Here is a 25189-nt window from a genome sequence, read left to right as displayed (position 1 = left end):
GGGGCCTGCCACCTGGCCACATGGCTTCCAGTGCCTGCCGGTCCATGAGTGCTCCTGTTCCCCAACAGGGTGAGTGAAGGGAAAGAACTGCATGTTTTTTCCTACCCTTTCTTTAAATCTCCTGGCCCAAAATTCTGTGGCTCTGGAAGGGTCACACATTCCATGCTCCTCAGCACATCCCATCCTAGATTGGCAGGCCAGCACCTCCCCTGCCACCATGTTTTGGAAGGTAGTAAGAGTACTTTTCCCCTCCATCAGTCACCCTCTCCATCCTCGCACAGACTCTATGCAAGGCTTCTTCCTGCTGCATCTCTGCCCAGGGCAGGGAATCTGTTGTCACACATTGTGCGGTGCCACGCTGCCCGGCATTTCCTGCAACCCCTCCCTCACTCTGGGGAGTGCAGTCTCTCCCGTGCTGCCTTGGAACCTCTCTCCTCTCCCCAGTGATCTGGCCAGATCTCCCTGTATTTATATAACTCCATTTTGTAGGTTTTCTTTCACATTTCCCCCTTTTGATCAAGGCATTTCCTTAGAAAGCATCAATAGTCAATCATTAGGAAATAGCATTGGTTTATCTTTGAAAAAGTAGCAGTAATCTCTCATCAATGGAAGGCTCATGTCTGGTATGTCTTGTCCCATGTAGGAGGGAAATAAATCTGAGTGTTCAGTAAGAGAGCTTATGACCATATTTTAGCAATAAGGAGGCTTGCTGGAAGCAGAGCTAAGTCACATATTCCTTGGATCAGTAGTTCTGTATAGAGGGTTTCTCAGTTGGATTTATTCATTGTAACATCTCTAGACAATGGGCTACTATTTCTTTACAGTAAATCAGGTCTCCTTTCAGCAGTGCAGGTTCATACATTCCTTCATTTAATCTCATGGGTCTGTCAGTAATAATTTCAAAAGGAGACAGTCTGTTTTTGGCAAAGGAAGTAGAGTAATCTCAGATTGAGTAATACCAAGGGAAGAGCCTTAGGTCAAGGCAGGTTAAAAGACTCTACAAGTTTTGCCAACTGAGTTTTGAGTTTGATTACCCAGTCAGTCCCGTCTACAGGACCAGAGGACTGGGGGTGATAAACACAATGGAAATGTTAAGTCAGCCAGACTTATAAATGGATTGTGTAATTTGTCCTGTGAAGTGGAGCTCTGTGGGGATCCCCAAGTTGTTCTTCTCTTTTAGGGGAAAGAGAAGAAGAACTCTTCTCTTTCTGGGGAAAGTTCTTCTGGGGAAAGCTCTTCTCTAGGAGTCTTTTATTTATTGCTGAGGCTGTGGCTCTGCTGACGGGGAATGCTTCCACCCAGTGAGAAAACATACAAATCATTCTAACACATTTGTATCCTTGAGAAGGGGGCAGACCTCAAAGGGTCCCAAAGGCAAGGGGAAAAGTCCCATACAGGTGTGAAAGAGCTTTCCAGGGTAGTACTTAGGGTAGATACAGCGTTAATGGTATACCAGCAAAGTTGTCTTTGGAAATGGCTTCCAGTAGTATTGGGTTTTTTTCCCATAAAGCCATTTTGTAAGTGTTGGAATGAGTTAAATCATGTGCATATTGTAATGTGGGATGTTGTATGCAGTCAGGGAGGAGTGGTCAAGCATTTCTGATGTACTGATAAGTTTCTTTTAGGGTTAAATTTCCAGCCTTGTTCTAACCATTTCTTTCTATTTTGTCAGTCAGCTAAATGCTGTGCTTCCATAATGTTTTCTTTTAAATCTCCAGTTACTTTAGCTGGTGGCATAGGTGCTTCTATTGGGGGATGAGATTGTTTTAATACTTCTAACTTAGCAGCAGCAGCCAAATGATTACCTCTTCTTTCCTCGGTGTTTGCCATTGAATGTCTAGGGATTTTTATGATTGCTAAAGATTTAAGTAATTGGATAGCCTCTACGAGTTCTAAAACATAAGAACTGATTTTTATCTTTTGTCTAGAAGATCTCGGGAATCCTTTCTGTTTCCAGAGCATACCAGAGTTACGGGCAACACCAAAGATATACCTGCTGTCAGAATAAATGTCAGCTATCTTTGGCCGGATTGGAAGCATAGAGCAGAAGTTTCCTGAAGTTGACTGTCTTTAGTGGTTTTATTTAGAGAGATGATTGCACAGCCTGCTTGATAGTGGCCTATTTCATCCTTTTTAAAAAAATTTAGTCCGTTTCCTCAGCCACACCAGCCACCCCAGCCACCCCAAGGGACGTGAACCCACAGCCAGCACCATGTCGTGACTGGAGATAGCCATGGCCTTGATCATCGAGGTCTTCGCCCCATATGTAGGTGCAGATGGCACTGCACAGAGCCCGAACAAGGGGAGATGAAGGTGCTCCTGGAGGAGCTGCCAGACTTCCTGCAGAGCGGAAGGGACAAGGAGGTCATGGACAAACTTCCCAAGGAACTGGATGCCAATGGAGATGCCATGGTGGACTTCAGTGAGTTCATAGTGTTGGTGGCTGCCACCACGTCTGCCTGTCACTCGTACTTCCAGCATAAGGGACTCAACTGAGGCCCTGCAGACCCAGATTCCTGAAGGGCGCCCAGGGAGCAGGGCCCTGGCTTCCAGAAAGCTCTAGGCAGCAATTATTTCTCTGGGCTGAGTGAGCTGATGGCCGTCTGATTAATAAAATGAATTAATTAATTAGTGAAATGAAAAAAAAATTTAGAGAGGAAGGGAGAAAGAGGGAGAAACATTGGTTTGTCCCACTTATTTAGTCATGCATTGGTTGCTTCTTGTATGTCTTCTGACTGGGATCGAACTTGCAACCTTTGCATATCAGGATGACGTTAACCAAATGAGCTACCTGGTCAGGGCCTATTTCATCCTTTATGTAAGAACCACCAGTAAACCAAACTAATTCAGCATTTTTAAGAGGTGTTTCCTGTAAATCAGTTCAGGGAATTAGTATTCAGTCTGTTAATATCAGGCAATCAGGAGGGATTTCCTCAGAGGGAGGAGAGTAGCAGGGTTCAGAGTATTACAGTGCACAATAGTCATATTAGATGAAGACAATAAAAGAATTTTGTAGGGGGGGTTAGTTTTCTAGCAGATAGTTTCCATGAGGCATATAGAGAGTGGAGAGCCCATTATTATATTCCTTTCCACCTATTAAAGTAAATTGGCAGTGGCCACAATATCTCTCATACAGAGTAGGAGACCTTTGGCCATCAGGTCTAATTGTTGGCTGTGATACCCAGTGAGTCCATGTTGGTTTCCATGTCATTGGGTCAAGACACCTAAGGCATTTCCTTTTCTTTCATGGATGAAAAGGAAAAAGGGTACTTGGTAATTAGGATGTTTTTCTCTCTGAGCCCATGGATCAGCTAATGGAGGTCAGAGAACCCTGGTTCATGTTTGGATAGTGAACAGAAATTCTCTAGCAATTGCAGTGGGGTCCTCTTTGGGATTAGGGAATTCTTTAGTAAAGGCATGGCATTCAGTTTTAGTCCATGGGGATATAAAAAATAGGGGTTGTCATTCTGGACCAGACCCATCTGATTGTTTAACTTTAAATGGAACAGTAAGAGAGGGGTGATTTAATAGAGACTTGGGTTCGTTGTTATGAAAAGAGAGTTTATGCCTTAGCCAATGTGGCTCAGTTGGTTGGAGCATCATCCTATAGACCAAAAGGTTGTGAGTTCAATCCCCTTTTGGGGTGTGTATGAGAAGGCAACCAATTGATGTTTCTGTTTCTCATTGATGTTTCTCTCTCTCTCCCCCTCTCTCTCCCTCTCCCCCCTCTCCCCCCGTCTCCCCCCTCTCCCCCTTCTACTCTCTAAAAGTAATGAAAAATGTCCTCAGGTAAGGATTAAAAAAAGAAAGATGAAATTCACCCAGTGAAGGGTAAAGAGGAAAGGACAGGAAAGCAGCAAAGGAGCTGAAGGTACAGATAATGAAATGTCAGAGGAACATTTAGAATTTTCTTCAAGTTTACAAAGCCTCTGAGGCAACTCAATTTGCTTTGGTTAATTTAGAATTTGTGTCTTAGAGGGAAGCATTGTTTTAAAAATTCTGTTTAGTTTTAGAGAGAGGGGAAGGGAGGGAGAAAGAGAGAGAAACATCAATTTGTGAGAGAAACAGATTGGTTGCCTTTCCCACGCTGCCATCTGGGGACCTGGCCCACAACTGAGGCATGTGCCCTGACTGGGAATTAAACCCGTGACCCTTCAGTTTGCAGGCTAGGGCTCAATCCACTGAGCCACACCAGCAAGGGCGGGAAGCAATTTTTGAGTTACTTATATCAGGGGTCCCCAACCCCCTGGTCCATGGACCGATATCAGTCCACAGCGTGTTAGGAACTGGGCCGCACAGCAGGAAGTAAGCTTGAATGTAATACACTTGAATCATCCCAAAACCATCCCTCCATCCCCAGTCCATGGAAAAATTATCTTCCACAAAACCAGTCCCTGGTGCCAAAAAGGTTAGGGACCGCTGATATATGTTTAGAGGCTTCAGAAATGCTGATTAGAATATACTTCCCATTCAGGTGGTTTAGTTTATAGTCTTTTTCCAGTTGACTGTGCAGATAGACGAGGTTGGGGATTTCAAAAGAGCTCCAGGTTGGCCAGTTTAATTGTAAACCATGCTGGGTAATTATGGTCCAATGAGAGAAAGTTCCCAGATGAGGGCCCATTATTTTTGTATACAAATCATCAGGAATTCCATAAGGTGACTCTTCAGCAATTATTCCCTTAGAAAGTGAACTTCCCATTTTTCAAAAGCATAATTACTCACTAGATAGACATTTTTTAAAGTCCTGTAGACAAAATGCTGCCAACAGAGGACACACAATTAGAGCCTGAGCCTCAACCAAGGTAGGAGGTTAGGATCCAGGAGGACTTTCCACAATCATCCAGAACTACTAGGATGGCAATAGAGTGCAGTGACTTTGTAGGTACAATACTCAGGTGCCCAAGGAGGAAGCAGTCACTTTGGATCCCACTTCTCTTGACACCACGTAATCCTAGTCAGTTTTGACCAAGAACTGCAAGGCCCAGAGAGATTAAGTGATTTAGCCAAGGTCCCACTCATACTCTTAGTGGGAACGTCAAAACTAGATCCACCATCCCTTTTAGGTACTCATTCCATAGCCTAACACTATCTTACACTTAACTCTAGCAACTTAATTTTAAAATAGGTGTATTGAAAAGTCTACTAGTAATGTCTGAAAGGTCTGGCTATAGGTAGAAGCTGCACCCTATTTTTGATGGTAAACACTGCTGTCAGGCTGGTGTGAGGAAACAGGCCCTTTTCTTTACATTGAATGGTGGGACTTAAATTGGTGAAGCCTCTTTGGAGACCAGGCTGACAGTATCTCTGAAAATTAAAAATGCATATGCCTTTTACCTAGCAACTGTACTTTTAGCAAAAGTACACAAAGCTATGTAGAACTCAATTTGTTGCATTAGTATTATTTGTAATAAAAGCCTGGAAACAAATGTCCATTAGTAGGGGGACTGGTTAAATACATAATAATAACTGCTATAAAAGGGATTACTATGCAGATGTTAAGAATGAGTTAGATTCGGATTTTGGGCCAAGATGGAGGCTTAGGTAAATATATTTTGCCTCCTCGCACAACCAAAAGCAGGACAACAAATTAAAAAACAAAAAATAACCAGAACTGCCAGAAAATTGAACTGTATGAAAGCCCGACAAACAAGGAGTTGAAGAAACATTCCTCCAGATAGAGTAGCAGAGGCAGAGACAGCAGCCAGGTTGGAGGGGACTCTCGGGAAGGCTGCAGCTGGTGGACTGGGCAAGGCAGTGGCTGGTGAGGAGCATGGTCCCACATTTACGTGTGGATAAACCAGCAAGAATAACTGGGGAGCAAGATAGACTGCAAAACTCAGGGTTTCAGTGTGAGAAAAGAAAACCTCAAAACCTCTGACTAAAAAATCCTATGGGGGTTAAGGCTGCAGGAGAAACTTCCAGCCTCACAGTAGAGTTCGTTGCAAAGACCCAATGGGTCCTAAAACATATACAAACCCGCCCACCCAGGAATCAGCACCAGAAGGGCTGAATTTGCTTGTGGGTAGTGGGGCAACTGACTGAAAGATGGCCAAGATCCAAGCAAGTGGCATTGTTTCTTCTCGGACCCCTCCCCCACATACAGCATGACAATGCAGTGACATAGATGGCCCTGGCAAATACCTAAGTCTCTGCCCCTTTCTACGTAACAGGAGCACCAAGACAAAGAAATATGGCCCAAATGAAAGAACAGATCAAAGCTCCAGAAAAAATACAACTAAGTGATGAAGAGATAACCAACCTACCAGATGCAGACTTCAAAACACTGGTAATCAGGATGCTCACAGAAATGGTTGAGTATGGTTGCAAAACAGGAAAAAGTGAAGGCTATAAAAAGTCAAATAAAGGAAAATGTACAGGGAACCAAAAGTGAAGGGAAGGAAATTGGGACTCAAATCAATGGTGTGGACCAGAAGGAAGAAATAAACATTCAACTAGAACAGAATGTAGAAATCAGAATTCAAAAAAATGAGGAGAGGCTTAGGTACCTCTGGGACAACTTTAAACATTCCAATATTCAAATCATAGGGGTGACAGAAGGAGAAGAGGAAGAGCAGGAAATTGAAAACCTATCTGAACAAATAATGAAGCAAAACTTCCCCAATCTGGCAAAGGAAATAGACTTCCAGGAAGTACAGGAAGCTCAGAGACTCCCGTAAAAGTTGGACGCAAGGAAACACACACCAAGGCACATCATAATTACATTAGCCAAGATTAAAGATAAGGAGAGAATCTTAAAAGCTGCAAGAGAAAAGGAGACATTTACCTACAAAGGAATTCCCATAAGGCTGTCAGCTGATTTCTGAAAAGAAGCTTTGCAGGCACGAAGGGGCTAGAAAGAAGTATTTGAAGTCATGAAAGGCAAGGAACTACATCCAAGATTACTCTATCCAGGAAAGCTTTCATTTAGAATGCAAGGGCAGATAAAGTACTTCTCAGATAAGGTCAAGTTAAAGGAATTCATCACCACCAAGCCCATATTATATGAAATGTTAAAGGGACTTATCTGGAGGAACCAAGATGGCGGCATAGGTAGACACACTGCCCCTCCTCACACAACCAGAACTGAAAGAGAATCGAGCGGCAAGGGAGTCCGACACCAAGGAAATAAAAAATAAATATTCATCCAGACCGGTAGGAGGGGCGGAGACGGGCACCGGGGTGGAGAGGACTCACGTTGCTGTGGCAGGACCCAGACTGGCGGAGTGTGGGACAAACGGCACAGACAGTCCGAGCACTAGCAGACCCTGCGGCCCCACAATCGCGCAGATAAACCAAGAGGGCCGGACTCAGAGTGGCGGAGAACGGGGCAGGCAAAGCAGCGGGTAGCACCCCACGGCCCCACTTTCGCGCATAGATAAACCGGACAAACGGCGGAGAGCAACGCAGACCACGAAACCCAGGGCTCCAGCGCGGGGAAATAAAGCCTCAAACCTCTCATTGAAAACGCCTGTGGGGGTTGGGGCAGCAGCAGGAGAAACTCCCAGCCTCACAGGAGAGGTTGTTGGAGAGACCCGCAGGGGCCTGGAGTGTGCACAAGCCCACCCACTCGGGAACCAGCACCAGAGGGGCCCAGTTTGATTGTGGATATCGGAGTGAAAGATTGAAATCCGGAGGAGAGTGGGGCGGGCGCCATTGCTCCCTCTCAGCCCCTCCCCCACGTACAGCATCACAGCACAGCAACCAGCGTTACCCCGCCCCTGGGAACACCTAAGGCTCCGCCCCTTAAAGTAACAGACACACCAAGACAAAAAAAAAAAAGAAAAAAAAAGTGGCCCAAATGACAGAACACTTCAAAGCTCCAGAAAAAATACAACTAAGCGAGGAAGAGATAGCCAACCTATCGGATGCACAGTTCAAAACACTAGTTATCAAGATGCTCACAGAATTGGTTGAATCTGTTCAAAAACCAGATGAAAAAATGAAGCCTATGCTAAGAGAAACAAAGGAAAATGTACAGGGAACCAATAGTGATGCGAAGGAAACTGGGACTGACATCAACGGTGTGGACCAGAAGGAAGAAAGAAACATCCAACCAGAAAAGAATGAAGAAACAAGAATTCGGAAAAATAAGGAGAGGCTTAGGAACCTCCAGGACATCTTGAAACGTTCCAACATCCGAATTATAGGGGTACCAGAAGGAGAAGAGGAAGAACAAAAAATTGAAAACTTATTTGAACAAATAATGAAGGAGAACTTCCCTAATCTGGCAAAGGAAACAGACTTCCAGGAAGTCCAGGAAGCTCAGAGAGTCCCAAAGAAGCTGGACCCAAGGAGGAACACACCAAGGCACATCATCATTACATTACCCAAGATTAAACGCAAGGACCTACATCCAAGATTACTGTATCCAGCAAAGCTATCATTTAGAATGAAAGGGAAGATAAAGTGCTTCTCAGATAAGGTCAAGTTAAAGAAGTTCATCATCACCAAGCCCTTATTATATGAAATGTTAAAGGGAGTTACCTAAGAAAAAGAAGATCAAATATATGAACAGTAAAAATGACAGCAAACTCACAGTTATTAACGACCACACCTAAAACAAAAACAAGAGCAAACTAGCAAACAACTAGAACAGGAACAGAACCATAGAGATGGAGATCACATGGAGGGTTGTCAATAGGGGAGGGGGAGGGTGGGGAAAGGTACAGAGAATAAGTAGCATAGATGATAGGTGGAAAATAGACAGGGGGAGGGTAAAAATAGTGTAGGAAATGTAGAAGCCAAAGAACTTATAAGTATGACCCATGGACATGAACTATAGGGGGGGAATGTGGGAGGGAGGGGGTGGGCAGGATGGAGTGGAGTGGGGGGGGGGATGGGACAACTGTAATAGCATAATCAAATATATTTTTTAAAAAATTAAAAAGAAGAAAAAAAAAAGTGACTTATCTAAGAATATCAAAAATACGAACAGTAAAATGACAACAAACTCACAACTATCAACCACCAAACCAAAAAAAACAAAGACAAAAACAAATTAAGCAAACAACTAGAATAGGAACAGATTCACAGAAATAGAGATCACCTGGAGGGTTATCAGTGGGGAAGGGGAAGGGGAGAATGGGGGAAAAGGGACAGAGAATAATAATCACAAATGGTAGGTACAAAATAGACAGGGGGAGGTTAAGAATATTATGGGAAATGGAGAAGCTAAAGAATTTATATATATGATCCATGGACATGAACTAAGGCGGGGGGAATGATGGTGGGAGGGAGGGTACAGGGCAGAGGGAATAACGGGGAGGAAAAAATGGGACAACTGTAATAGCATAATCAATAAAATATAATTTTAAAAGAAGAATGAGTTAGATCCCTATGTGTCAAAGTGAAGCCATCCCTAAGAAACTGAAAAAGCAAGTTACAGAACAATGTGCATAATTACAACCATTTGTTTCAAAAATAAAGTGTATATGTGCTTGTAGACACAGAGAATATCTCTGAAGAGGTGCACAAGAAGTTGAGGGAAGCTCTTGTCTCTGAGGAGGGGACCTGGTGGCTAGAAGAGTTGGATAGGAGACTTTTCACTGTAATATGCATGTATTACTTGGGAACAATTTTTCATGGGTGTCTCATGTTTCTGCACGTTTTATGATTAGAGGCACCAACAGCCCTTTGTTCTGTACTGCTTTTTCAAAAATGTTGGCATAGCAAACAGTTTTGGAAGATAGAGGCGTTATCTTTCTCCTGAGAAAAAGTCATGTTTATTTACTGTGTAGAATAATAAAAATAATGTCTCCTTGACTTAGAGGTAAGGCAGATTTACTCTCCATTGAAATATTTGGGTTCCCTTTCCTGGAGGTTCCTCCTCTGTACCACAACCCACTGCATGTGCAGGCATCTCCTGCCCACTTTGTGTTGCCTTATGTGATTGTGGTCGATAATCTGTCTCCTCCTATTGCTGTGACTACTGAAGTCTTTTGTCTCTGACTCAGGAGTCTTATGTCTTCTGCCAGTCCCCAATGAAACCATGGCTGGTTAACTGGTTAGCTTGCAAGTAGGTAATATCTCAGACCCTTTATAATTCTTGACAGAATACCTACTAGAAAAAAAATACAATAAAAGAAGTGAAGAAAGAAGATGAGGCAGAAAAAGTGAGACCTGCGATTGCTCGTGCTTGGCCTGGGCAATAAGGTTGTCTTCCTCAAGAAGTTCAATGGAGAAGACATTGACACCATCCCTCCAATGCTGGGCTTCAATGTCAAGACCTGACACCAGAGATTTAAACTGAACATCTGGGATGCTGGCAGCTGGAAGTCCGAATGGTCCTACTGGTAGAACTACTTTGAGTGTACCAACAACCTCATGTGGGTAGTGGACAGCACCGACCACCAGTGCATGTAGGACTGACAGCAGGAACTCCAGAGTCTGTTGGTGGAGGAGTGCCTGGCATGAGCTACACTGCTTATCTTTGCCAACAAGCAGCACCTGTCTGGAGCACTGTCCTCTAACACAGTCAGTGAGGCCACTGGTATAGCCAAGGTTGCAGTGCCATTGTTGGAGAGAACCAGCTGTCCAGTATTGACTGCTCCTGGATAGTATGTCCAGCCACTTCTTTGCTGCCCTCTGAGACACACCAGATGCCCCACCTCACATTCTGCACACCGCCCCATCCTGCCCCCTGTTCACTTACCAAGCACCACCCATGGGGGGATGGGTATCAGCCAGCTCAACTAACACTCCCTGTCCCCATTTATAACCTGCTGCTGCTGCTGCTGCCCACTGCTTCTCTGAGGCCAGCTGGTTCCCATGGTGGGAGGGCAGGCTACTGCTCTGGCTGTCACCTTGGCTCCTGACCCAGCCTACCTGCAGCTGCCATACCAAGAGGAGAGGGCTAGAGCTGCAGGACAGCTGCCTCTGCTATTATCGAGGCTGTGTTTCTCCTCCTTTGCTCAACTATGGAAAGAAAAAAGAAATGGAAATCTCATGGCTTTTTAGGTCCCATCATTCTGACTTGAAAATTTCAGGCTAATAAGACAAGACCAATCTAGAAAACTGATTTGGAAAATGAGTCCTTTTCCTGCAGAAAAATTGACTTGTTAGAGCAGGAGAGAACCATGTATTGTTGGGCATGTTTGTGTTCAGGTGTATATGAATTGAAATATGTTATTTCTTCTTTTTTTTTTCTTCCTTACACATTTGCACTATAGATGTTCTTATCCCCATTAACATATGAGGAAACTTAGGTTTCCAGCTGTGTTACTCGCCTAAGGCCACACTGGAATTCAAACCTGTTATCTGTCTGGTGTTAAGCCCACTCTCTTTCCTTTATGATAAACAGCTTCCTAACTTTCTGGAGGTGTTAGAGGTGATTTTCTACCTTTCCATGTAGAAGTTTGTTCTATCCCATCTTCACTGAAGCTCTGTTATCAAATGGCTAGTTATTTGTGTGGAGGGATTTTTCAAAGTTAGTTATCTATAACAATCTGATTATATATAGGATTTTTTTTCCCTTTTTTTGGTCTGTATAGGCAAAGAATTTAGAGTTGTGCTTGTCAAATTTTCTTCATGAGATGTCTCTACCTGCATAAGATAGTAGGCACCCTCATTGGATTTCATTTGTGATTTAAAGCAGTCTGTGGCTGATGGAGCTTGCTTGGGAGTTTTCTGTACTATCTTCAAAATTCATGAGGATTTTATATTCACTCTGTAATATAGCTGTTAATGTGTTTTCCAGAGGTCATCAAGTTCAGGACCAGTTGAAAGATAGTGATGAGACAGGACTCAATCAAATTGTTGGTGTTTTTTTTTATTGTGGTAAAATACATATATCATAAAATTTACTACTTAAACCATTTTTAAGTGTACAGTTCAGTGGCATTAAGTGCATTAGCACTGTTGTGCAACCGTCACCACTGTTCATCTCTAGAAGTTTTCATCATCCCATATGAAAACTATACCCATTAAATAATAGCTCCCATTTCCCTTCCAGCCCCTGGCAACCACTACCTTCTGTCTTTATGATTTTGACAACTCTAAGTACTTCATATAAGTGAAAGCATACAGTATTTGTCTTTTTGTGTCTGGCTTATTTCACTTACCCTAACGTCTTCTAGACTCATCTATGTTGTAGCATGTGTCAGAATTTACTTCCTTTTTAAGGCTGAATGATATCCCATTGTATATGTGTACACATTTTGTTTATCCACTTATCTGTTGATGGACTTTTGGGTTGTTTCCACCTTTTGGCTATTGTGAATAATGCTGCTGTGAACACTAGTGTACAAATAATTATTTGAGTCCCTGCTTTCATTCTTTTGTGTATTACCCAGAAGTGGAATTGTTGGATCATATAGTAATTAATTCTATATGTAACTTTTTGAGGAACTACCATACTGTTTTCCACAGTGGCTACACCATTGTACAATCCCACTAGCAATATAAAAGGATTCCAATTTATTTCTCCGCATCCTTGTCAACACTTGTTATTTTCTGGGTTTTCTTTTCTTTTCTTTTTTTTTTTTGATAATAGCCATCATACTAGATGTGCAGAAATAGTTTTATTACTGGAAAAACTAACTGAAGAAAGTGGCTTCAACATGGGTAAAGTAGGTTTGCTGATACTTCACCCTAGAATTAGGCACACTTATCTGCCTAGTCACAGGGCAGCTTAGAATACTCAGGTCTTATCTCTGTCAGAGCAGGTAAGATTTTCTTCTCTGGGTAGGCAGGCAATTCCAAGGAAAAGAGCCCAGAAGGGGCTGAGCCATTCATGCTCAGCTGTGGAAGGAGTGAAGAGAAGGATGGGGAGGGAAGGACGAGACTCTGTAGTTCTACACATGGAAATGTGTGAAGAAAGAGCAAGTTTCTTCTTAACACTTATTTGAGTTTTTGTATTAAAAATACTTTAATTTCTTTTATTTTTTAAGTTTTTTTAATTTTTTAAACATTTTTAAAAGTTGTTGTTCAAGTACAGTTGGCTCCATTTTCCACTGACCACTCCCCTCCCCATCCCCACCTCCCATTCTCAATCCTACCCACTTTGGCTTTGTCCATGTGTCCTTTTTATATGTTCCTTGATGTGCCTTCTCCTATTTTCCTCCATTATCTCTCTCCCCCCTCTCCTGTGGTTACTGTCAGTTCTTTATTTCAGTGTCTCTGGTTGTATTTTGGTTGCTATGTTTTGTTGATTAGGTTCCACTTATAGGTGAGATCATATGGTATTTGCAACAGCATGGATGGATCTGGAGAGCGTTATGCTAAGTGACATAAGCCAGGTAGTGAAAGACAAATACAATTTCTTATAGTTAAATAAATTTGCTGTAGAAAGGTCGTCTGATTTTATCCTGTTCTCCTAGCCATCTAGCTCAGTTTTGGATATGTGTGACCTAATTTGGGAAATAAGGACTTATAGGAAGCAGTTCTACATCCCAAAAGAGCAATGCTTAGTCACATTGGAAAGTTAAAAAAAAAAACTTAACCACACCTATGAATAGGTATAAGTAGCCCTGTGCCTGTACAATCCCACCTATTCAAAATAATCATTAAAGGAAAGAAAAAGAAGATCAAAACTGTGAATAAAATGACGACAAACTTACAACTATGAACAACTGAACCTAAAACAAAAACTAAGCAAACAACTAGAACAGGAACAGAATCATAGAAATGGAGCTGTCATGGAGGGCTATCAGCAGGGAGGGGGCAGGGGGAGAATGGGGGGAAAGGTGCATGAAATTAGAAGCATAACTGATAGGCACAAAATAGAGAGGGGGAAGTTAAGAATAGTATAGGAAATGGAGAAGCCAAAGAACTTACATTTATGACCCATGGACATGAACTAAGGGTGGGGAATGCTGGTTGGAGGAGGGATGAAGGGCAGGGGGGGGATAAAGGGGAAGGAAAAAAATGTGACAACTGTAATAGCATAATCAATAAAATATACTTTAAAAAGGGAGCAAAGTTAAGTCTTCTATAATTCTTCTATCCACTGATATCCAGTATATTTTGTATACTCTTATTTCTGTGCATATGTTTTACATGTTATATAAAATTTTGTAACCTGCTGTTTTAATGATCTTAATAAGCAGTTCCCCATATTGTTAGCAACTCATAAACATTTTAATTGGTGATACTATTCTATGATACTTCCTTTTTTAAAAAAGATTTTATTTTATTCATTATTTTTAGACAGAGGAAAAGGGAGGGAGAAAGAGGGAGTGAAACATCAATGTGTGGTTGCCTCTCACATGCCCCTCTACCTGGGACTTGGCCTGCAACCAGGCATGTGCCCTGACTGGGAATCACACCAGTGAGCCTTTGGTTCGAAGGCCAGCATTCAATCCACTGAGCCACACCAGCCAGGGAATATTCTGTGATATTTTGTAATTATCCTCTAATGTTTATTTAGCTTGTTTTTCTTCCTTTTCTCTCCATTCATTTACTTTTTCTCCCTTTTTATTTTTTACTATTATAAATAGTGCTATAATGAACATTGTTGCCTATTATCTTTGTCAGTTTGTTACATTGGAACAAATCCAGAACTTCCTCTATGATCCCAGTTTCTCTGAAGCATTAGTTATCTACACAGTTGTGCCGTTTGGAAATCTAGGTGTTGCCCTTGTTCCTTCTCTTTCACCCTTACTCTCACTCTCATTCTCTTTCTCACTTAACATGTAAGCAGTCAAGACCAATCATTTTAACCTCAATCACTGGTGAATCCTCTGTCTTTGTTTAGTGAATGCTTAGTCTTTAACGAAATTCCTTTCGTGTGTGTGACAGCTAAAAACACTGAACTATGTCTCTAATCCAATAGGAGCCCTTACCATTGTCTTTTTCTTCAGGAGATATAGTTCTTTTACATTGGATTATGGATTAGGGATGGAGAAGAATGACCTTTTTTTATTTTCCTATCCTTTTCAGTGGATTGTCAGAGTGCTTTGCATTTAGAAGGTACTGAGTAATTGTGCTGAACTGAAATGAAAGGATTTGAAACTGTTCAAAATAGTGGAAGGGGTGTGTGTGTGTGTGTGTGTGTGTGTGTGTGTGTAACACAATAGTACTCAGCCATAAAAGAAAGAAATCTTGCCATTGGTGATAATATGAATGGACCTTGAGGGTATAATGCTAAGTGAAATAAGTGAGAAGAAAGACAAATACCATATGATTACACTCATATGTGGAACTAAAAAGCAAACAAACAAAACAAACTCATAGAGGATAGGTTGTGATAACCAGAGGGAAAGGGGGTAGGTATGTGATGAGGTAAAGGGGGGTCAATTATATGGTGATAGATGGTAACTGCACTTTGGGGGTAATCACTTTGTGGTATATACAGATTCAAATTATAATATGGTATATCTGAGACCTAAAACGGAGCATAGTTCAGTTTATTAACTATTATTATAGAATATCAGCTTCTAGAGCTAATCCCAATTAAATGTTAACAAGTTGAAAAAATCCAAATATACCAATTTGTTGAGTGGAGGAGTTGCTGAAGGACTAAAAAAGAAATTAACCATTTCATGGCTTATTTTTTAGTGTATAATTTTTTTTTGGACTATCATCTCCACCTCATAGAACATAAAATAGTATGATACAATCACATATGGGATGTGTTTCCAATTTAACAACTAGATTTTATTTATATTAACAGGTATATTTTAAATCTTCTATAAAACTTCACACGCTTTAAATGGGAGCAAAGAATGAGGGTTAAAAGTGTTACATGATAACTCAATTATAAGGAGGTAGAAAGTGAACAAAAGACATTCATCCACAAAGCTCTTTATGCTAGCCACCAGATGGCATAGTCATTCCACATTAGCTGGTTTCACTGAGTACAGCAGAAGGGGAAGGATGAGAGGAGGGACTGTGCCACCTGCTGTTCTAAAGAACAGAATGTCCCTGATTGGTGTGGCTCAGTGAGTTGGGCATCCTCTGGCAAATTAGTTAGTTAGGCCACATGCCTGTTAGTTAGGCCAGATGCCTGGGTTGTGGTCCAGGTCCCTGTTGGGGGAGTATGCGAGAGGCAACTGATCCATGTTTCTCTCACACATCAATATTTCTTTCCCTCTCCTTCTCCCTCCCTTCACCTCAAAAAATAAAATAAAATCTTTAAAAAATAAATAACAGATAGAATGTTCTTAAATTAGTTCTTTGTAACCTTGCATATCTGTTTTATGTGGTAAAAACAGATCAGGAATTTACAATTGCGTGTTCAGATCTCATTCTTTTTGAGGTTGGCTTTATGCTTCTATCAAATAAACCATGTCAGTATTCCTCTTGTAGTTTCTGTGAGAAAGTTAACCCTTTTTAGATATAAGCATCAACAGAATATTAATAACATAAAAACTGAACATACGGAGAACCAAGATGGCGGCGTAGGTAGACACACTGGGCCTCCTCGCACAACCAGAACTGACAGAGAATTGAACAGCAAGGGGGACCAACACCAAGAAAATAGAAAATAAACATTCATCCAGACTGGTAGGAGAGGCGGAGACGGGCACCAGGGTGGAGAGGACTCGCATGGCTGTGGCAGGACTGAGACTGGCGGAGTGTGGGACAAATGGCGCAGGCAGTCCGAGCACTAGCAGACCCTGCGGCCCCACATTTGCACAGATAAACCCAGAGGGCCGGACTCAGAGTGGTGGAGAACGGGGCAGGCAGAGCAGCGGGTAGCACCCTGCGGCACCACATTCGCCCACAGATAAACCGGACAAACGGCAGGGAGCGAAGCAGACCGCGTAACCCAGGGCACCAGCTCAGGGAAATAAAGCCTCAAACCTCTGATTGAAAACGCCCGTGGGGGTTGGGGCGGCAGCAGGAGAGACTCCCAGCCTCACAGGAGAGGTTGTTGGAGAGACCCACAGGGGCCTAGAGTATGCACAGGCCCACTTACTCGGGAATCAGCACCAGAGTGGCCCAGTTTGATTGTGGGTAGCAGAGTGAAAGATTGAAAGCCGGAGGAGAGTGAGGCGGGCGCCATTGCTCCCACTCGGCCCCTCCCCCACGTACAGCGTCACAGTGCAGCGACCAGCATTACCCCGCCCCCGGTGAACACCTAAGGCTCCGCCCCTTAAAGTAACAGACGCGCCAAGACAAACAAACAAAAAAATGGCCCAAATGACAGAACACTTCAAAGCTCCAGAAAAAATACAACTAAGCGAGGAAGAGATAGCCAACCTATCGGATGCACAGTTCAAAGCACTGGTTATCAATATGCTCACAGACATGGTTGAATCTATTCGAAAACCAGATGAAAAAATGAAGCCCATGCTAAGAGAAACAAAGGAAAATGTACAGGGAACCAATAGTGATGAGAAGGTAACTGGGACTCGAATCAACGGTGTGGACCAGAAGGAAGAAAGAAACATCCAACCAGAAAAGAATGAAGAAACAAGAATTCGGAAAAATGAGGAGAGGCTTAGGAACCTCCAGGACATCTTGAAACGTTCCAACATCTGAATTATAGGGGTGCCAGAAGGAGAAGAGGAAGAACAAAACATTGAAAACTTATTTGAACAAATAATGAAGGAGAACTTCCCTAATCTGGCAAAGGAAATAGACTTCTGGGAAGTCCAGGAAGCTCAGAGAGTCCCAAAGAAGCTGGACCCAAGGAGGAACAGGCCAAGGCACATCATAATTACATTACCCAAGATTAAACGCAAGGACCTACATCCAAGATTACTGTATCCAGCAAAGCTATCACTTAGAATGGAAGGGAAGACAAAGTGCTTCTCAGATAAGGTCAAGTTAAAGAAGTTCATCATCACCAAGCCCTTATTATATGAAATGTTAAAGGGACTTACCTAAGAAAAAGAAGATCAAAAATAGGAACAGTAAAAATGACAGCAAACTCACAGTTATTAACGGCCATACATAAAACAAAAACAAGAGCAAACTAGGCAAACAACTAGAACATGAGGGTTGTCATTAAGGGAGTGGGAGGGGGAGGGGGGGAAGGTACAGAGAATAAGTAGCATAGATGATAGGTGGAAAATAGACAGGGGGAGGGTAAAAATAGTGTAGGAAATGTAGAAGCCAAAGAACTTCTAAGTATGACCTATGGACATGAACTATAGGGGGGGAATGTGGGAGGGAGGGGGGTGGGCAGGATGGAGTGGAGTGGGGGGGGAAATGGGACAACTGTAATAGCATAATCAATAAATATATTTAAAAAATACATCATAAAAAAAAAACTGAACATGCAACATTACTGTACTGTGAACTATGAAGATATACTTTGATTTTAGCTAGTGAATGATGCTACTGAAATTGTACTCTTAAAAACTTATTGATAGCCATTAAATAATTGATGTAAATAACTTAGACATGACCAAAATTAGGAATACCTTTAGTGATATGAGAAACTGAACAAAGGATCTGAGGCATTATCTTTGATTGCTTTGAAATGCAAATTTTCTTTTTTTAAGTATTTTTTATTGATTATGCTGTTACAGTTTTCCCAATTTTCCCCCTTTTATCTCCCATCCACCCTGCCCCCCAACCCTCCAGTAACCCCCCCTTAGTTCATGTCCATGGGTTGTACATACAAGTTCTTTGAGTCCTCTGTTTCCTATACCATTTTTCATCTTTCCCCATCTATTTTATGCCTACTAATTATGCTTCTTCCCTGTACCTTCCCCCCCTATTCCTCCCTTCCCCCTCCCCACTGTACTCCTTCTGTGATGTCCATTTTGCTGATTCTGTTCCTGTTCTGGTTGTTCGCTTAGTTTTTGTTTTCATTGTTTTTCTTTTCTTTTAGGTTCATTTGTTAATAGTTGTGAGTTTGTTGTCATTTTACTGTTCATATTTTTTATCTTCTTTTTCTTAGATAAGTCCCTTTAACATTTCACTTTTCAAATTGAGATATAATTGAACTATAATATTATAGTATTTTCAGAGCACAATATAATGATTTAATTTTATAGACACAATATTGTGAAACGATCACCACAATAAGTCTAGTTAACATCCCTCACCACACATCATTTTCCCTTGTGATGAAAAATTTAAGATCTATTCTCAGTAACTTAAATACAATACAGGACTTCTGGCTAAGATGGAGGCATAGGAAGAAACACTTTGCCTCCTCAAACAACCAAAAGAAGGACTGCAACAAATTTTAAAACAAAAAATAACCAGAACTGCCAGAAAATTGAACTGTATGGAAGTCCAACAACCAAGGAGTTAAAGAAGAAACAATCATCCAGACTCGTAGGAGGGGCGAAGATGGGCAGCTGGGCAGAGAGGACTAGGGCAAGGCAGCGGCTGGAGGACTAGGCGGGCAAAGCTGCAGCAGGTGGGACACGCAGACCAGAGCAGGCAAGGTGGCATCTGGCGCATCAGGCACTCCCACAATTGCATGCAGATCAATCCAGAGGAACAACTAGGGAGCGAGACAGGCCACACAACCCAGGTTTCCATTGCAGAGAAATAAAGCCTCAAAAACCTCTGACTGAAAAAATCTGTGGGGGTTGCGGCAGCAGGAGAAACTCCCAGCCTCACAGTAGAGTTGGTTGCAGAGACCCACAGGGTTGTAGAACTTACACAAAACTGTCCACCTAGGAATCGGCATCAGAAGGGCCCAATTTGATTGTGGGTAGTGGGGGAAGTGACTGAAAACCCGCAGAGAGCTTAGCAAGCTACAGTGTTTCCTCTTGGACCCCTCCCCCACATACAGCATGACAATGCAGTGACATGGGTTGCCCTGCCCTGATGAACACCAAAGCGTCCACCCTTTACTATGTATCAGGCGCACCAAGACAAAGAAATATGGCCCAAATGAAAGAACAGATCAAAGCTCCAGAAAAAATGCAACTGAGTGAGTGATGAAGCGATAGCCAACCTACTAGATGCAGAGTTCAAAACACTGGTAATCAGGATGCTCACAGAAATGGTTGAGTATGGTCACAAAACAGGAAAAGTGAAGGCTATGCAAAGTGAAATACAGAAAAAATACAGAAAAATAAACCAACTGTGAGGGGAAGGAAACTGGGATGCAAATAAATGGTTAGGATCAGAAGGAAGAAATGAATATTCAACCAGAACAAAATGAAGAAACAAGAATTCAAAAAAAATGAGGAGAAGCTTAGGAACCTCCAGGGGCAACTCTATAAATGTTCCAACATTCGAATCATAGGGGTGACAGAAGGAGAAGAAGAAGAGCAAGAAATTGAAAACTTACTTGAAAACATTATGAAGCAAAACTTCCCCAATCTGGTAGAGGAAATAGACTTCCAGGAAGTCCAGGAAGCTCAGAGAGTCCCAAAGAAGTTGGACCCAAGGAAGCACACACCAAGGCACATCATAAGTACATTACCCAAGTTTAAAGATAAGGAGAAAATCTTAAAAGCAGCAAGAGAAAAGGACACAGTTACCTACAAAGGAGTTCCCATAAGCTCTCAGCTGATTTCTCAAAAGAAACTTTGCAGGCAAGAAGGGGCTGGAAAGAAGTGTTCAGAGTCATGAAAGGCAAAGACCTACATCCAAGATTGCTCTATCCAGCAAAGCTATCATTTAGAATTGAAGGGCAGATAAAGTGCTTCCCAGATAAGGTCAAGTTCAAGGAGTTCATCATCACCAAGCCCTTACTATGTGAAATGTTAAAGGGACTTATCTAAGAAAAAGAAGATGATCAAAACTATGAACAGTAGTATGACAACAAAGTACAACTATCAACAAGCAAACCTAAAAAAACAAAAACAACTAGAACAGGAACAGATTCACAGAAATAGAGATCACATGGAGGATTATCAGTGGGGAAGGGAAGAGGAGAATGGGGGAAAAGGTACAGGGAATAAGTAGTATAAATGGTAGGTACAAAATAGACAGGGAGGTTAAGAATAGTATAGGAAATGGAGAAGCCCAAGAACTAATATGTATAACCCATGGACATGAACTAAGATGGGGGACTGATGGTGGGAGGGGAGTGGAGGATGGAGAGCAATAAAGGGGAGAAAAAAATGAGATAACTGTAACAGCATGATCAATAAAATATACTTAAAAATAAATATACATTACAGTATTATTAACTATATTCACCATGCTGTACATTATATCCCTGGGACTTACTTATTTTATAACTGAAAGTTTTCTATCTTTTACCCAACCATCCTCCACCCCTTCCACCCTTCACCTGCCTCTGCCAACCCTCAGGCAAACCACCAGTCTCTTCTCTGTATCTATGAATACTTGAATATTTCTTCTCTTTCTCCACCTCCACCTTCTCTTCCTCTTCCTCTTCCTCCTCCACCTTCCTCCATCTTCTCTTCCTTTTCCCTCTTCCTTCTTCCTCTTTCTCCTCCTCCTCCCCTCCTCCCTGGTTTTCTCCTCCTCCTTTCTCCCCTAACATATAAGTGAAGTGATGGAGTAAGTTTTGAGGACAAGAACAGTTGAGGCAATCTGAGCTGTGTGTTAAATATCTAAAACAGGAGGGACTCTTTGGGAAATTATTTTTGGGCAGAGTCTGGGATATTGGGAGTCCTGTGTCCCCAAAGCACTGTTGAAGTCTGAAGTCTTAGAAAGATGTAAGAGCCAACAATAAAATATCTCTCTGCTCTTTTAAGTAACAGTGGAACTGAAAGAAATATGTTTGCTATGTGACCTGGAGCTGGGAGTAGAGGAACTAGTAAAAACCCAAGGCCCTAAGTTTTTACAGAACAATGGTTTCCTCTAGATGTGGGCCTTAGAAAATACTGAAATGAGAAATCACTTGACAGTGTAGATATATAATTATCAGAACATTGGGCCAGCATTTTAGAAATAGACAACCTGCGTTAGGAAATCGAAAGGACTGGAGCAGTTTCAGTTAACATGAATAGCTAGTGTTCCTTGCTAGCCTTAGAATGGAAGAAAAATACAGGGGGGGAAACCATATTTAGTCATGGGATCAATTCTGTATTTTCAGATTAGATCTTTATTTTCAAGCACTTTGGAGAAATGAGATTAGGAAGGCACCAAACATTGAGAAGTACTACTTACTCATTCTCCAGTAATAGCTGCTAGAATCTTACAGCAAATTTGGTTATTTTGTTTGCCTGGAAAAATATCCTTATCGTCAACCCTTTTCATCTGTCATTTGGATCAATCTAAATCTTTTTTGGACTTTGTTCTGTTGGTTGTGTGAGCTGTTCCTTGCTTTTTTGCCTTTGACATTAATGTTTTAAAAGTTGTCCATTGTCTGACACTTTCAATTTCCTGGATGCTAGTTAGCTGAAATTTTACCAGATATGCCCAGTGATTCAGGGATAGTAGAGAAAATAAATGTTTAATATACATTGCATTTTACAGTGTAAAGTTAAAACTTTAAGTGTATTTAAAAGGAATTTTTAATGTAATTTACAAAATTTAAAAAATGAAGCCCAGATATAAAAAAGATATATCATTGTAGGTCTAGCTTTAATGTATTTTCCTAAGTATAAAGAAACTTAAAATATTAGAAAGAAAATATCAGTGAGATAGTGCATTTTCTATGAACCACTGTAACAGAATTTACCTTCAAAAAATGAAAAAAGAGGGCAGAAAGTAAAGAAACTCAATTACAGTAAGGCAAGTGGTGCGGGTCACAAATAAAATCTTTCCAGCGGCAAGACTGGTAGTGAGCACGGTGCCTTTTCTGCCTGTCTGGGGTAGGGGAATAGGAGTGAGGTGTCACATCTTATCAAAAACAGGGTCTTCACTGTGGGAGTCCAGGGATTCGGAGACAGTACAGATGGGCCTCTGTGTGTCCTGTCAGAGCGAAGAGGCACTACTTGTTACAGAACCATAAAACTAGATTTTATTTCTTAAGCACTGAATTGTGGTAAAATATTTTTACTTATAATTATATTTACAGTATATTTGTTTATATTTGTAATTTTATATTTATATGATGATTTTATAGTTGAAATATAATATATTGTATAATGCTTTATGTTGGATGATACTTATTTAAAAGAAATCTGGTAAAATAAAGTCCCCTGTATATGAAATTTGGGTGCCTACCTCTATTTGTTAACCTATAAATTTTACTTCTGAAGAAACTTTGAGGCACTTGTAAAACATATGTATCTATAGATAACTTCCTGATATTTCTTGCAATTTTCACTGACTCTGGCACTTTCTGATTTTTTGAAACAGTGATCACATGGAAAATGTGTATGGCTACTTAATGAAGTATACCAACCTTGTCACCGGGTGGCAGTACAGGTAAGTGTGATTTTGATTATTCTGTGACACATCCTTCCCCCAAGAGACCAGAATTGGGGATGATAATTTTATATTCTGATAGTACTTCAATGTAAACATGGCTGGGGAAACCTCTTATGGAAGGATTTACCATGTTTTCTAAAAGTCTGATGACTTTCTTCTCTTTTTTAGAGGGTGGGAAGAGTTGTATCTTCCAAATTACAGCCTCCAAATGCCTCAGAAGTTCTTTTAGGATTATGACCACTTATTTATCTGAATTGGGTTTATTAAAATATTTGCAGCGATTAGGCGATTGGGGTGGTTTGGAGGCACCCAGCATATTTGTGTTAGGTGCCTGTCTTGTGTACAATTCTCAAAACTTTTCTGGGACCTTGAGAGTTTAAATAACCAGTCCAAGGCCACACAGGGAAGTCAGTAAGTACCAAAACCAGCTATCGTAAAGAGTTTGTAGAGTTGGCATTTGTGGAGCAGGGGGATTAAACTTTTATTTTTTAAATTGTGGTAAAATATACATAACGAAATCGACCGTATTAAACCATTTGTAAGCGTACAGTTCAGTGGCATTAAATATATTCACATCGTTGAGCATCCACTACCATAATCACATAACCTGTCTCCTCGACTCTTTGCATCTTCTTGAACTGGTACTTCTGTGCCCGTTAAACACCAGCCTCCCTCAGTCCTCGGCAGCCACTCTTCTACTTTCCGTCTCCGTGAATTTGACTATGCTAGGTACCTCATTTCAGCGGAGTCATAGAATACTTGTTCTTTGTGACTGGCTTACTTCATTTAGCATAATATCTTCAATGTTCATTCATACTGTAGCACGTGTTAGATTTTCTTTCCTTTTGAATGCTGAATAATATTCTGTTGCATGTTGTGTACCACATTTTATTTACTTACTTATTTGTCAGTGGACAGTAAGGTTGCTTTTGCCTTTTGGCTATGGTGAATCATGCTGCTATGAATATTGCTGTACAAATATTTATTTGAGTCCTGGCTTTCACTTCATGTGCGTGTGTACCCAGAGCTGGAATTGCTAGATCATATGCTAATAACTTTTTGGGGAATCCCTGTACCATCATTCATAGTGGCTATACCATTTTACATTTCTACTAGCGATGCACTAGGGTTCCAATTTCCCTACATGCTCACCAACATTCATTTTCTATTTTCTATACTTTTAAAACAACAGTCATTCTAATGGGTGTGAAATAGCATCTAATGGGTGTGAAATAGCAAACTTTTAAAAAATGATAATGCTAGCCCTGACCAGTGTGGCTTAGTTGGTTGGACATCACCCCTCAAAGTGAAAGGTTGCCAATTCATTTCCCAGTCAGGGCACATGCTAGGGTTGTGGGTTCAGTCCCTGGTCAGGGCACGTACAAGAGGCAACAGGTCATGTTTCTTTCACACATCAGTGTTTTTCTTCCTCTCTTTTTCCTTCCCTTCCCCCCTCTCTAACAATGAATAAATAAAATCTTTTAAAAAATAAGTAAGAAAATGACAATGATAATGCTAGAATTTGAACCCAAATAGTCCTGACTCCAAAGTCTATGTTTTTATATTGTATCATATTGCTTCTAACTCATATGTCATTTGGAGACTTCTGCTTTTGGCCATGATAGAATAACAGAGGCTGAATTTTCCTTCTTACCTTAAACAACTATAAAATGAGATGTAATATATGAAAAAATGATTTTCAGACATTTTTAAAGAGTAGCAGAAACACTAATGAAAGTGTGGTTGTTTAAAAGAGAAGGCAGTTTGGGCCATGTTCAGTTTGAAATAACATTAGGAAGTCCAAATAGGAATGACATGCAGGAAGTTGGAGGTCATATGAGAGGTCAGAGCTGGATATGAAAGATTAGAAGGGAGCTCTTTTTTTATTTAAGAATTTTTTATTGATTATGCTATTGCAGTTTTCCCAATTTCCCCCCCTTTATCCCTCTTCTGCCCTGCACCCCTCAACCCTCCAGCATTCCCCCTCTCTTAGTTCATGTCCATGGGTTATACATATAGGTTCTTTGAGTTCTCTGTT

The 25189-nt window shown here is 41.2% G+C and overlaps 1 protein-coding gene and 2 pseudogenes across 1 annotated transcript in view; all 3 read left to right on the top strand.

Moving 5' to 3' along the window:
• OSBPL11 (oxysterol binding protein like 11) overlaps nt 1-25189 on the top strand; it is a 92817-nt gene that overhangs the window by 12970 nt on the left and 54658 nt on the right. Inside the window, exon 2 of the mRNA XM_024578084.3 lies at nt 23080-23148. Coding sequence (XP_024433852.2) covers nt 23080-23148 — 69 coding nt within the window. The remainder of the gene's footprint in view (nt 1-23079; nt 23149-25189) is intronic.
• Nucleotides 2213-2532, top strand: LOC112320594 (protein S100-P pseudogene; annotated as a pseudogene).
• Nucleotides 6603-10588, top strand: LOC112320428 (ADP-ribosylation factor-like protein 2 pseudogene; annotated as a pseudogene).

This window comes from Desmodus rotundus, chromosome 2 (genome assembly GCF_022682495.2).
Source record: "Desmodus rotundus isolate HL8 chromosome 2, HLdesRot8A.1, whole genome shotgun sequence".
NCBI classification, from domain to species: domain Eukaryota; kingdom Metazoa; phylum Chordata; class Mammalia; order Chiroptera; family Phyllostomidae; genus Desmodus; species Desmodus rotundus.
This window is presented reverse-complemented; position numbering and strand designations above follow the sequence as displayed.